General features: G+C 37.6%; 1 protein-coding gene across 1 annotated transcript in view; it reads left to right on the top strand.

Annotated features, from left to right (window-relative positions):
• Positions 1-3,482: 3,482 nt before the first annotated feature.
• Positions 3,483-15,071, top strand: part of LOC124164735 (nardilysin) — a 37,279-nt gene continuing 25,690 nt past the window's right edge. Inside the window, exons 1-7 of the mRNA XM_046542024.1 lie at positions 3,483-4,046; positions 4,130-4,212; positions 4,294-4,434; positions 5,500-5,668; positions 9,461-9,678; positions 10,595-10,768; positions 12,759-12,880. Coding sequence (XP_046397980.1) covers positions 3,668-4,046; positions 4,130-4,212; positions 4,294-4,434; positions 5,500-5,668; positions 9,461-9,678; positions 10,595-10,768; positions 12,759-12,880 — 1,286 coding nt within the window. The 5' untranslated portion in view covers positions 3,483-3,667. The remainder of the gene's footprint in view (positions 4,047-4,129; positions 4,213-4,293; positions 4,435-5,499; positions 5,669-9,460; positions 9,679-10,594; positions 10,769-12,758; positions 12,881-15,071) is intronic.

The raw sequence follows: 15,071 nt of genomic DNA on the forward strand, positions 1-15,071 counted from the left end.
TGGAGAGTTTGTGAAAGAGCCTAGAGAGGGTAGTAATTACAGGAAAAGGAATTACCAAGTACTCAATACGAGGAAAGGATGTTTCTTGATGGGACAAAAAGGAGCTAGATAAGCATGGAAGATGTTTTCAGGAGTGAGGAAATGGTGAAGGTTTTTAGAGAAGGATTGTGGGTAAATATGGAAGCGGAGGTTTGAGTGATGCTCCTCAAATGCATATTGATGGTTAGAAGGAAGGTAGCCCATAAAGAGATCATATCTTATTCAAAGAGTTAACAGGCTGCTCAATGATCCCGAAAACGGAAATCTCAGGGAATTTTACTTTCATTGGGAAAGAAGTGTCAACAAAATATCAAATTTTTTGTGGAGGGATTTCAAAAAAACTGCAATGCTAGTAATATCCCAGTAAACACGTATGACTCATACATGAGGTCATAAAGAAGTATGACGAATTTGTAGGACTCCTACAAAAGAGTCCCAAATGGCCTCATAATGATGTCTCCGTGAGGTCATATGCACTCGTATGGGAATTCTTTTCGCGGTCTCACACGACTCTGAAGGAGCTCAGTCAAGAGGTCTTATAGGACTCCTATAACAGTTCCAATATGATATAGGCGCAAATGTAGCGCCTCCACGTGTGTGATAATGGAACTACCTGGAGAACCAGAAAAATTACCCACTTCGTAATAATTCCGATAGATGGCTTTGAAATAGCCTACAAAAACGCCGGGGCCCCTACCGCTACCAGCCCATTAATTAAGATTTCAAAATACTTTACGCACCTTTATTTAAGAAAATTCTCCGATGACATAAGTACCCGACGTATCCAATTAAAATAAAGCAAAATAATACATTTAATGAGAACCATAGGTGGAAATACGGCAGAAAAACAAAATGGAATAGACAACTTCATGATATTTATAAATTTATTCTTCATAATATTAAGTCAATAAACAAACATCACGAGTTTTTGAATTCTTCCTCTCTGCATACTTTACGCTGTCTCCGCTTGATACAGCCACTGCCTCTCCACTCTCTCCAAGGCGACACTACTTGCTGATGTCGGGTTCCATTTCATAAGAGAGGCTGCAAAAAAACATTGAACTTAAGTTTGTTGAGAGTTATAATTGATAACATAATAACATCAAATAAACCAGATAAAGACTATTTATCTCATTAGCAGTCCCTAAATACTCCCAGGGCCGGTTTTAGCACCGAAGATGACCGTTTTAACTTGGTTAATTTTAGGAGTAACCGAATTAGTGAACTACTTTTGATTAACTCTTACACTTAATTACATTCCTATTGCATTATAATGCTCTTAGAAGTTAACTTAAATACATGGTGTACGTTATTTCCATGCTTTATCGTTCCATAAGTTACATTACGAAGTGAAATCAAGCAAATTATAAATCGGTTAGCACTTTTGTTTGTTTACGTCATGATTTTGAGAACTGAGAAGTTTATAAACTTCAATGATCTTAGGGAAAACTGTTTTGTGAACCCGAGATAATAAAAACATTGCTTGACCACGCACTAGATATGATCGAGATAGTGTATATTAGCGGAGATAATTTAAAATGCGATAACAGCAAATTTATAAGGATACGATGAATGAATGAAATGAAACATGAACAACAACAAAGGCACGTTACAAAACGTGTTCCACCCAAATATTTTACATGGATATATTTACCGATAATCAATGATAAGCATGAACTTAACCAGCTTTTAAAATAGTATAATTAATGGATTTTCTCATTAACAAGTGGATAAAGAATCGGACACATAAAATCATTGAAACTTACCTTCCAAGTCTCCGTGCACGTAACACATCATGATGTCCACAAGGTTCGTGCCGATCTCAGATCCGATGGAATCCTGATTCACGTTCGTAGACACAGGGAAAAACACGAGCAAGAACTAGACCATGGAGTACACACGATATTAATCATAAACTAGACGTCTGAGCTCAAGGCAGTAGAATAACACGACAACACAATGGCGGACCTAGCGGAAAGTGGAAGTGTCAGCTTATTTAATAGAATCGGAGGGAGAAGTTTACGAACCCATCTCTTAATATAAAGAGTTAATTCAAGGAAGAAAAAATATTATACACGCAGAAATATATAATTACGATTGAAATTATAATTCATTAACATATACATGACTTGATTTTTCAGGCCTCATGTGTGTGTGATCTTGAAGACCCCATGAAGTGTGAGGTCTTCAAGACTTCATGAAGTATGCGGTCTTAAAGACATCAGTCATGTGACCTCATGAAGTGTGAGGTCTTAAAGGCCCTTTCATGTCTCTTAATGTGGAATCTTAAAGGAGTCCAACGTATGAGTTCATATAAGACCTCATTACGAATACTGTGTTGACTGGGATGTCTTTTACGGCAAGTTGCTGAGTCAAATCTCTCTTGCGTTGTCGAATTCAAATACATTAGATTCCCAAAAGTAACTGCACCTGCAATGTTTTGTTTAGGCATACATTGTGTTCTTAATGGCTGTCTACAAATCAGTGGTACAAAGAAGCAGTTAACGCAGAATCATATTCACCTCTCTTTATTACTTAGTTGAAAAGAAAATGTGGCTCAAATCTTTCTTAATGGCACTGGAGCCGCACATGGCAACTTGTAGACATAACATGCATGTTTCCATTTGAGTTTGCTGCCATTATTCAAGATAAATAAGCCATATATTTCACTTTTAAGGGCTCAAAATTACACAGCTATGAACATTATTAGCATCGCTGTAAACATATCTTATTATACTATTATAGTAACATGCTTTATCATTCAGGGGTGGATTCAGCATTTAAGTTGGGGGGGCGGGGGGAGGTGGGATCATGACCTAGCTGGGCCCGGGAATATGGTAGAGAGGGACGATCTCCTGTGTGAAATGTTTTAGTTGCGAGTGCTACGCCCTACAGTTAGTACAACTCAAATTTCTCTCACGTTTGGGCTTGTAGCCATGCATTTGCATATGTACTCCCTTTCGCACTCTTTCACAAGGATATATAAACTAAATAAAAATTAAAAGTTTTTCATAAAATTAATTGGGGAGGGGTTAAGACCCCTATTCTCCCCCCCTCCTCTCCTCCCTGAATCCGCCGCTGCTCACACAGTGAGAATACCTGCCATGGCCCGTATATAATTGATACCTGCAATGGGTGATAGACGCGTTGGCCCCAACTACTTCGTTTTTAAGCTCTATAGTAATTTGTAGTATAATAGTGTTGTTTAAAATTGATCTCATAATCGATTTTGCCTCCCATGAAACTGGTGAGAGCGGTCATATGAAGCAAGACCATGGAAGGAGGAGGATAATGGAGGCTCCTTCTTCCATGGCAAGACCAACTGGACGTAGTTAGCGCAGAGTAAATATTTTGAAAGTATCCCGGGAATATTTCAATTTTCCACGGATAATTTTGAATGCATTTTGATGAATTTGTGAATGCATGGAAGAATGATAGAATAAAATCTGGTATGTTGGCAACATCTGCGATTTCGATTATCGCTCGTGGTCAGCTGCTGCTGTTTTCTGCTTGTTTGCTGATAGGCGAAGGGAATGGGACGAGGTAGCAATTGTCAATCATGGTAGTTCACGTGTGCCGATAAATTCCTTTCTCGGCTGATAAGTTGAAGATTGTAGGGAAAAATTAAATGTGCACATCTGTTGGCCGATTTAGATTGTTGTCGTATTTTCGAACCAAAACTAGCGTTCGTATGTCCAAGAGAGCTTCGAGCTATTCGGGTACACCACCGGTCAGAAGGAGAAAGTGTTCCAAAGTCGAGATGCCGAAGCCAGCTGTTAATCGGAATGAAAAGAAATTGCCTGTGAAATCCCAAGCTGGTGCAGCTAATCAGAGCTCGTATGAGGTGAAGAACCTTGATGTTCCTACCAAATCCGAGAGTGATAAGAAAGATTACCGAATCTTCCGTCTCTCTAATGGTTTGACTGCAGTTATAGTGTCTGATACGTCAATTATTGAAAAGAATGAGTCTGATATAGATGTAATTCCGTCCTCGGATGAATACGAAGGTTCGTTCTTCAAAAAGAACGTGAGATTTATGTAATTTGTTCTGTTAAAAGTATTTAGTCATGGTATGAATTGATTTTTATAGCCAGTAGTGAAGGAGAGTTTACGGACGATGATGCAGAGTCTACGTCAAGTGGAAAGAAAGGGAGAGCGACAGAGGAGAAGCTCGTACGTATGAATATGTCAGTGTCAAGAGTATTAGTTTGATTAAACGAAAATTCATTTTCATTGTCTTTGTGTAACGTACAGGCTGCTGCAAGTTTGTGTGTCGGTGTTGGAAGCTTCAGTGATCCATTGGAGTTCCCCGGACTAGCTCACTTTTTGGAGCATATGGTTTTTATGGGAAGCAAGAAGTATCCCAAGGAAAACGACTTCGACGCTTTCATCAAGGTATATTTTTGTTACATGTAAAAAGTTTGAAAAGAGTTTTTTCTAGAGATTCCAATGGACCTTAAATTACCGTATATTATCAGTAGAAAGTACTACACTAGTAATGATTGCTATCCGATAAATATTGGCACATTATCTTTAGTATCCAAGCATTATCCAAGAATGTTGTGAATATATCCGCACAAAATCTGAAGTTGCCACCAAATGCCATCCATAGTACATATACGGTGGAAGCTCGGTTTTATGAGTGCTCATTATCCCAGTAAATGGCTTACCATATTAATTGGGCACTCCTTGTATCTGAAAGTGAAGAATGAAGCCCTTCATTTCCTATATTCATCTTTAATTATGGCTTTCGTCTTGTCTTCCCAGCGAAGAACTAGTTTCCATCAGATTTGACTCTGATTTCCAACAGGTTTGACGTCCTGATTTCCTCTTCCTTTGAATCTGTTTTGAAAATTGAAACAGCTGGAAATCAGTTGGAAAGTAGTTGTGAAAGTCCAATATGGTGGCTGTTTTCCTACTCATCTCCAGGATGTGGTTTGTCTCTGCTTTCCACCATTCAGCAGATTTGAATCCGGTTTCCCCATTTTAGCTATTTCGAATCTGTTTTCCACCTTCACACCGATCTGAATCTTGCTTGCGACTCGATTCTCACCTCCTTTGACCTGCTGATGCATGAGTTATTTCTGCCAATTCGAAGTTTTGCAGAGCTATACTCAACCAATGTTTTTAACTTCACTTACTACATCTCTATCATCAATCTGGATGTAGACTCGGCAGAAAAAAAGTTTACAAAATATAGCCTAACAAAATGAACTTCATGCAAGTTTCCCACCACAATAAAATAACTTATTTAATGCCTGCAACATGACGGCAATGGACCATTGTGACTGCAACCTTAGCAGCACGTTTGCAGTGTCGCTGCAACGTAACGGCAATCAACTCTGCTACTGGGGTTTGCAGTGATCTGTTTTCTCTTTTCTATGATGGAGAAATGCCTCTTATTTAGCCTCAAAACATTTTCATACAGTGCCTTAATGTAAACATGTTTCTCTTTGCTAGAAAAGAGGAGGATCAAATAATGCCTATACAGAGTGGGACTGCACAACATTTTACTTTGAATCAAGGGAGGACTTCTTGGCAGAATCTTTGGACCGATTTGCTCAATTCTTTGTGGAGCCCTTGATGAAACAGGAATCCATAGCCAGAGAAAGGGAGGCAGTTGAATCTGGTGAGGAATTAACATCTCTACATTGTATGTGATGTCGATGTATCTTTTGTTTGGGTACTAGCTGAAATCAGATTTATAGAACAGAAGGTTAATTGTTAAATTATGTGACGTCAAAATGTTGTACACTTGAACTATCCTTCCCTGTTTACCTCATGTAAGAAAATATCAGTTTTTTTAGAATCTATTGGAGCAACCAGAATTGATTTTAATTTTGATCCTGAAGGGATTTTATGCCATGGACATTGAGTTTTTATTCCTATGTTCAAATTTCTGGATAAAAAGAAAATAATTCCAAACAAAATTATGGTGGCAGAAAATCCTTATCCCTATTGTGCCTCTGCTAGATACAGGCTCTATGTCCTCGTAAAATTAATACAGTAAAAATTTGATTTTACATCAATTCTTGATTTTGCAATGAGGACACTCAAGTCTGGCTGGAAGGCCTAGGGAATTGCAGTGGTGAAACTTTGATTTTATGTGTTTTACTGATTTTACTCAGTTTTTTGATATTGCACTGTATAACCTCAGATCCAAACAGCCAACTAATCGCAATTTTATGCCGTTATCATTTAATTTGCACAGAATAACCTTTAACTTGATGAGAATGATGATTCCAATTTCACCTGTATTTTGTCAGGTTTCTCAAGGAATTACGCATGTCTGCGGTTGGATATAAAAAATTGCATAAAAAATAGGTTTGCATTACAATTAATGTCATTGAGCAGTGCATTATTGATAACAATGAATGTGCTTGACTTTTGAAAACCTCCAAATCATGTTCCCATGTAAATACTGTATATGCTCCGTGCTGTAATCGCATATGATTGTGTAGTTTGAGGCTTCTGGGCTCCAGAGTCATCAGAGCTCAGCAACAGTTCACATAGTCTCCACTAGATGGCAATGATGTGTCATGATTAAATGGAGAATATTTTGAAGTTTCCACTTTGTTTCCTTTATTTCAATTACATGTCCTTTGATCAGATATATGACAGATTCATTTTGAATCATTGATAGGATTAAAGAAAGTATGCATACCAGAAGATGCAGCAGTCTTGACAAATAGCAATCATTAGTAATTCATCCTCCTCATCTAAGGTGATTTCCACTGTATAAGATTTCATTCTCACTGTATGCTCTGGTGTCACCTTAGCCCCAACTGTGGAAATGCTCAAATATCTTTTTTAAATATCAGTTGAATATATCCAATTGCTGAATCACCATAAGTCTCTCTTCCAGTCCTAAGGAATGCTAAGTGAATTGGTGACAAATATGTTCCGTTGTATTTCTCCAAAGCGTTAACTTAGCATGTTTCAATATTGTTCCAGTACAGCTTCAATGCAATGAGTAAATGACTGTAGTTAAATGAGATACAAACCAAGTGCTAGATACTAGCGAACGTGATGGCTGATTTAATTTATCTTGCCTATCAAGTTTGCGGCTTCTTAATTCCGTGCTGAAGAAAAATCAGCAACCATGAATGAATCTACCTTCGTATGTTCCCGGAATGCACCTTTTCGAAGTAGGGAGTCAGCGATTGTGCAATGTGTGCACCGTAAAAGTCTTTAAAACTATTCACAACTGTTTTTGACGTACACTTCAAGTTATGAAACATGCCATGAGTGTCGCCGTTACTGTTTGTTATTGCCATGGAGTGAATCTGCTTCCTTGCTTTCTGACGTCACTGGACATTCTTGTAGCACAAAATAATTTTATAATTTTCAAGAACTTTGAAGCTCTGTAGCAACAAGCTTGTTGAGAATTGTGAAGTCATAATTTGCTTAAATTAATGGCTTTCCCTTGCCTATGTTAAATTTACATTAAACATGTAAAAATTTTACTGTTTTAATTTTATGAGAGCACCCCATTATGCTACTGTGTCCAAATGTTAATAAGAAATTGAAGAAAAGAGGAATAGAACAAGAATATTCCTCTCATTCCATCAGCAATTCAATCCAAAGGTTGGCCAGGATTGCTGAGGGTAGAGCTCAACCCTGACTAAACCACTGAATGTGAAAGGTGTGCACAAATTCAGTACCAGTTCCTTTCATTGAGCCATCTCGCTCAGTATGGATTTTTTTGTTACCCCAATTATTAATCTTGTACCCTGATATCAGTAGCTCAAAGTTGTGGAAGAAGTGAAAATTATGCTTGGAGTTAGGATAGAAGAAGAAATAGGAGAATGTGATAATCGATATGTGGATATGGCTATGTAAAGGGGTGTGTGTGGATCAATCCAGGCTTCTAGAAAAGTCTGGGGCAGTTCCGCATCTACATCTCCTTCCTAACCTACAAGCTGCCTCAACGCACATGTGGTGGGAGGAGTGCACCAGACGATTGACTCTATGAAAAAAAATAAATAAATAAGTGCACATGTGAGGTATATGAGTGGCTGTTTTCAACCTAGCATTTGTTGCTGCCTGTCCTTCATTGTTCATGGAAAAATAAATTCAATTTCTATCTCTTCAGCGAAATATCTCTCTTATTAAATCATTTATTTAGGATCTGGAAGCATAGTGTGGTTCTACTCAAGTGATCTAAGCCTGGCACATTGTCTTTGAGTCTCTGGCAGCTAATTTCTTCAGCCTCCAGCCTAATTCTTGTTAAAGCTGTGTAAAGCTCTGTTATCTTGTTGCAGTTTTGTTCCCATATTAAATCTTTCTGTGCTGGATACTCTATCCCTGGCACGTAGAAGAGATGCCACTTGATGAGTGTGAAGTGGGCCCTTGTGACATGTTACCCAGGAGTACTTAGTGGTTGTTGGCGATGTGCTGGGCACAAGTGTGGGTAAATTCCGCCCGCACTTGGAAGGGGGCGGAATAGTTTAATTTTAGGTTAGTGATTCTCTCAGAGTAGGTGATGATGGACAACTGCTTGCTAGCTCGTACATCTTTTATACTCTGAGAATCAGGGGAGGACAGGAATAAGGATAGAGTGATGAAGGAAAAAAAATTGAGGAAGTACAACAAACTGAAAATACTTGGGCTCTCGCCAACCTCGAATGCCGCAACCCAAATGACGAAGTCCGACTCCAAAAATCCCGACACCGAATGACTACCTGTTGTCTCCCTTCGTCCTACCTACTTCAGGGGCTGAAGGGGGTAGCTACTTCCCCTCTCCTCCTCCTGCAGCAGCCTCCATGGCAGTCTACTGAAGTAACTAAAAAAACAAAGAAAAAAAAACAGTGGGCGCTCCGTAGTGACAGCATGAAAACATCACACCCTCTCCTTTGCTTTTTCATTAGGAACCCTCCTACAGTATGCTTTATGAATCCTAACTTCTTAAGGGTTCTGCCATGATTATTTTTTTGTTCGCTAACATAGGTTTGGAGCTATCTTAATACCCCAGATATTTGACTTTATCTCATAACTTAAAGTTAACTCCATCCACTACTAGTACATGGGGATTATTAGGTGTTCTACATGAGAAATGACCTGATTTGCATTTTCTGAGATTTAGTTGTAGTTCCCACCTTAAGCTCCGTGCATGCATGTTGCTTTGTGCAATGTGAAGATTTCAAAGTCACCAATTTCACCAATTTTGGGATAGATGATGATTGTGTCTTCTGCTAATAAACTTATTTATTGGTACATAATTTCCCAAGTGTGTGGCACTCCTGTAAGCGGATGTTTTATTTATTGACAGGGGATATCTATTTTTTGTCATTAATTTATACCTTTCATCAAAGCATCTATTGCTAAATTAAAATTTTCATCTGAAAATACTTTAAGAAATAGAAATAGACAGATTAAAAATAGATTGGCATAGAAATTTATTATCACTGAGCCAACTTAGAATTTCAGATGTCAATTACATCAGATACTCATCGGAAGCAGCAACTCCTTTGCAGTCTGGCAGAGGAGGGCAGTCCCATATCAAAATTTCCATGGGGTGATAATCGTACCTTAACACCTAAAAGTGGATCAGTTAATGGAGAGACAATACTTCGTGAGCAGCTATTTAAGTTCCTACGCAGACACTACTCTGCTCATAGGATGACTTTAGCTGTCCAGGTGAGATGAAATGATTCTTATATGAGTCTTAATGCCAGTATCTGAGCATATTCACTGTGGAGGATGATGGTTTGTTTTTCCTTATCCGACTTGAAAGTTAAAAGCATGATGTCAATTTTTATTATTTTGCATTAGACAGTAAAACCTCTAGGTAGTGAACCTCTTTACATCATAAACTTCCATACTTCATACCACACCTACGGACTTATCAGATTTACATGTAAATTTATTGGCAAACCTCTATGTAGTGAACCTCTTTACCTTGTAAAACCTCCATACTTCATACCACGGATACACCCCCGAGACGGCCTAACTACCTCCGCAAATCGTACCGAGACAACTAAAGACCATTAATGCAGCCACGATTATGTATATGGATTGACATTTTCAGCGATAAATTTTTCACCCTTTTTTTTCTTATACACCTTTATTATGTTGTAATTTTCACATTAACCATTAGTTATGGCCATTTTGTTCCATATGAGAGCATACCTAACAGTAAATAAGAAAAAAGATATCCAACTATCCTAATCATTTTAAGTAACTGTTGAATTGAGAGAGATCACATTGTTTTCTCTCTAATCATGGTAAAAACCACACGAATGCGCTCACTTTGTGTTATCATTAAATAATAAATATATGTTCACTAATGCATGCATGTTTATTTAAATGCATAAATTTAATGGTTTAAAAGACAGTAGTGCCTTTCATTTCCAAAGGATATGAAACAATGGTTCATATCACCAAAACCTCTCTTTAGTGAACCTCCATTTATCAAATTGCCTAAATTTTGGTCCCCTCCTCTATGATGTAAAGAGGTTTTACTGTATTTATTTGATATTATTGTAATTCTAAATTCACTTTGTTTTAATGAATAAAAAACTGAATAAATTTTCTTATTATTATTGGATATCAGGGTAGAATGCCTTTGGATGAGCTGCAGGAGATGGTGTGCAAGTCTTTTTCATCAGTGCCTTGCAATAATTTGCCATCAGATGTTCTACCGAGTACTGGGGAATGGGTATCTCCATTTCCTTGTGAAAAGTTTCATAAACTCTATAAATTGAAGCCTGTGAAGGATATTTGCCAGGTAATGCTGCAATTTATGCTTCTTTAGGTCATTGATTTTCTTTGGTAAGACTTCCTCTTAAAATTTGGTAATGTATTTATCGTACTTGATCAGTTCATTGGTCTGGGCACAGTCTGTTTAGTTTCTCAGTTATTTTCTTTTCCTCTCCAAGGAATCCCTTGTACAGTTGAAGCCAGGGTTGATTGATTTAAATCACTTTGATTTAAATCACGATTTTAATCACTTGATTTTATTAAAAAAAATCAGGTGATTTAAATCATAATTTGATCCATATGTTTGATTTTTAGAGAGTCAAGAAAAAGAAGCTGTAAGTGTATAATTTTGATTTTTATTTCTTTATTAATACAATGAATCGACAGTTATCAGCACAATGGTGGCTCTTAAATAGAAATGATACTGTAGGAATGCATGTTACATGAAAATTAAAAAAAAATGGCTTTGGTTAGAATACTAGTGTATCCGTTGAAAAAAAATTGTTTTCTGATTTAACTTCTAAGCGTAGGCACCATACTAAGTTGCAATTAGAGAATTTTTCTAAACTTCATATGCTTTAGAACCGCATAATATAGCACATTTGATACTTCCAATGGCAATTTTATATTATGCTGGTGTAATTTTTAATTTGATACCATTGGCATTTCCATAGTTCTTTCCCCTGATTGACTAAATGTTGTATTAAGTTTAGAGTATGTTGCCTCTTATTGTTTCTGCAAACGATCATTCTCCAATATGCTGCCCAAATAGTTAGTTTTGCAAATAACTGAATTTTTGATGAATGGAGAATCATAAAAATCTCATTTAAATCAATAAAATCCGATTTAAATAAAAAAAATCAACAAAAATGATTTTTTTGAAAAAAATCATGATTTTTATCAACCCTGGTTGAAGCTCAGGTTAATGAATGGTCATAATCCCTAGCAAATTGTTCACCATACTGATTGCTCATGATATCCGAAGGTGGAGGATGAAGCCCCTCAAGTCCCATATTCACCTTACCTCACTGATTTTCTTTTGTATTGGTGTTATTTTACAGGAGAATAAAATTGTGTTTACCTTAGGTGCATACTTTATATACTTTTGAAAATGAAATATTGCGAAGCAATTATAGATGCTCTTTTTCAATAACCACACATCCCCCTGCCATTTCAATTTCTCCAACCTTCCCATAGATGCAAAAAATCTCTAAGCAATCCTTAAATACACTTAGTGGGTCATTTGTATACAAATCACCAAATTTAACTATAAATTAAATTCATGTCCTTACGCACTCGTAGCTCCAAGGGGATTCTTTCAAAGCTTTTAGATGGCAGTATCAGTATACGAACTCTTTGGTCATATTTAGGTATGTTCCAGTTTGCTTCTATGCCTTGTAGATGTACTTAAGTTTGTATGTAGTATGTATTAACTTAGGTGATATACTTGGATTGGAATTCGGCCTGTATATTGTTATCCCCAGAACCACCAGTAATTTCAAGACACTGACATTAAAAAAAAAATGACATCAAAAGAAATAAATTGCATTAAAATTTGGCATTTTGTTCACCCATCTTGGTGGTGGAAGGGGAATGTCCTCACCGACCAAATCAAAGGTTGCAGTTTTCAGTCCTCTCTGGGCTTGCTATCCAGAGCCAGGATGTATATGATTGTCTGGTGTTACTTGTCATCAAGCCTCCCATTGTAAAGGCTGTGTTGTTTTTTGTTGTAATGAAGATGAATAAATAAGTATTCATCTATTGGAATTTCTCGTATACCCTAAATGTATTCTATTATATGTTGCATCTTTATAACTTAACAGGCTTTACCTATAGATTTCCACCATCTTTTTTTATGTTTCATGTTTTTTTTATGCTGGGGTCTTATCTTCTGTGACACTGCTTGGCAGTAACTGATTATGGGTGGTTGTCTTTTAGAACTATCCTCCTCTTTACTTAACATCCAGTATCTATTTCAATCCTAATAACAGTATCACCTTCATTATTGATTCATTCAGGTCGACCTCCTGTGGATTCTACCCCCTAAGAGAAATTTCTATAAGACCAAACCACATGAATACTTATCATCGCTTGTAGGACATGAAGGAAAAGGGAGCTTACTATCTTACTTGCGGAAGAGGTATGTTTGTAACATAAAGATAACCCTTATTATTAGGGATGGACGGATCCAGGAATTTTTTCGGATCCGGATTGGATACTTGATTTCAGGTGTTGGATCTTCGGATATTTTTGGATCCAAATGCATTTTAATTGCCTGTTATAAAGTGAAGTAATTATTCAAGTTTCCTCTGGTTACATGCGATCAAATGAATGCCATTTAGATTTTCATACACATTTTAATATTTTAACTGAGTAAAAATCATTTTTATAAGCTCTCAAGTTATTTGACAGTATTCAAATTTTCCTCGCCCTCGTTTCCCCCAAATTTTGTCACTTTCTCATCGCATGCTGACTTGTGTTTAACCTGCAAATTCTGCAGTTGTGGTTAGGTGGATTTTGCACTTCCTCGTGATAGTTTCACGCCACAGTGCACAAATATGGTATATGTTGAGCTCTCCTTATCTCAATAAAAATGTTTCCACTCAATGAAATACATTTTTGTCAATAAATCATCGATTTAAATTTCAACTGCACAATCTGCGACATAATTGGCAATGTTTAGAACAACATTGACCTCATGTGCGACAAGGTGTGGGAGCAGAACGAGACGACCGCTCAGCGATCTCGAGAGAAAGGGTTGGGTAGCAGAAGTACGTAAAGGAGTGGTGGAGGGGAAGGAGCCCAGGAGTCTTTCAAGTAATGAGACTACAAATGAGGGAGTAAAGGATGAACATGTCAGATCTTGCTGTTTTGTGATGTCGTTGCCTTCAAAGCGAAGCCGGGTGAGCTACATGATAAATGCAGTTGGCGTTTCCAGTCCGTCTCTATTTGTTTGAGGGGGCTAATGCTACGCTTGTTTCTTTGAAAATTGTGCTGTTTGGACTATCTAGAATATAAATAGGTAGAGAACTTAGTGGCAATCAATTAGAGCTGAAAAAACTAAAATATCATCAGAAATGCATTGTGTTTGGTCTCATCCTTTTATAAATCTCGTGCATGTCATCCAGTTGCTGAAACTATCAAGGCATCTTCAGGCCCAGAAAGTCACCCAACTAGCATTTGTCCTCTAGAAACAGAGAATTTAAGAAGGTTTGCTGAAAAAGGTCAGTTGGTGAGATGCGGTAGGGATGAAATATGCTTCAATTGTTCTTGTGTAACTTGATATATCCGTCGAAGATAATGATTTATAGTGTGCGTGATCTTGGAAACGAAAAAAAAAATCAGAGACATGGTCTGATGGAGGGCCGAGGGTGGATATCTGAAATCTGTGATGTAGTTACCTTTGACGTGGTTATTATCCTACCACGCTGAGATTCCCCTGATAATTGTTCAATATCTTGGAAAGAGTCACACTATGTGCCTATAGTAATTTGCCTTAACCCTTTAAATGCGCAGATAAGCTGAAATAGGCCACTGAGGGATCCTGGCAACTACTGAAGGGCAATAAAAATAAAAAGAAGAGTAAAAGATGTCTGCATGATATCCACTTGTCAAAGGAAGAACTTCTAAGCACCTAGGGACTCGGAGAGTAGAAGCATGTTAAAATCGTTAATTGACGATGGGAGCAGTCTGCCAAGGCTTTAGACGCTGGGAGCAGGTTAAGGTTTAAAATTTTCCACGGCTGACATTCTGTTGCATAACCCCTACGAGAGATTTTTTACAAAATCGTTCATATGTAGGACAAATATCGTTGTGCGACGACGCATGCAAATAGAGGATCAGAACTCTTTCCGCTCTGTCTTATGGGGTGCTGCATTCACTGAAGCGTTAATTTAAAATTTTGTATCCATATCCGATGTCTTCTGCGAATTTGGATCTGAAGTAGGTATCCAGAGAAGGGTAATATCTGCGGATATTTGAATCCGAGGTATCTGATCCGGCCATCTCTACTAACTATAATTTTAAATAATTTTGGTTAATGAGGGGGGGGGGAGCAAGGTAGCATATTGGGTATAGTGCTTGGCTATGGACGGAAAAGTACTGGGTTAAAAGTTTGATGAAGCCTTTAGATATCCTGCTCAAAAATCCTTTAAGCGTAAGGTGGCTCATGGCTCATGGAAAGGCCTTCTAAACCTGAATGTGAGATTTCACACACCTGTGGCTAAATGCAGGTTGAGCTCTTCCCTCACCAATCCTAACTAATTTATGCCACGCCTCAACATGCTGAAATTTCCTTGTTGATTTCTTTGCTATTCCCAGCCACTAGGCTG

This window comes from Ischnura elegans, chromosome 1 (assembly GCF_921293095.1).
Source record: "Ischnura elegans chromosome 1, ioIscEleg1.1, whole genome shotgun sequence".
In the NCBI taxonomy this organism is placed as follows: Eukaryota; Metazoa; Arthropoda; class Insecta; order Odonata; family Coenagrionidae; genus Ischnura; species Ischnura elegans.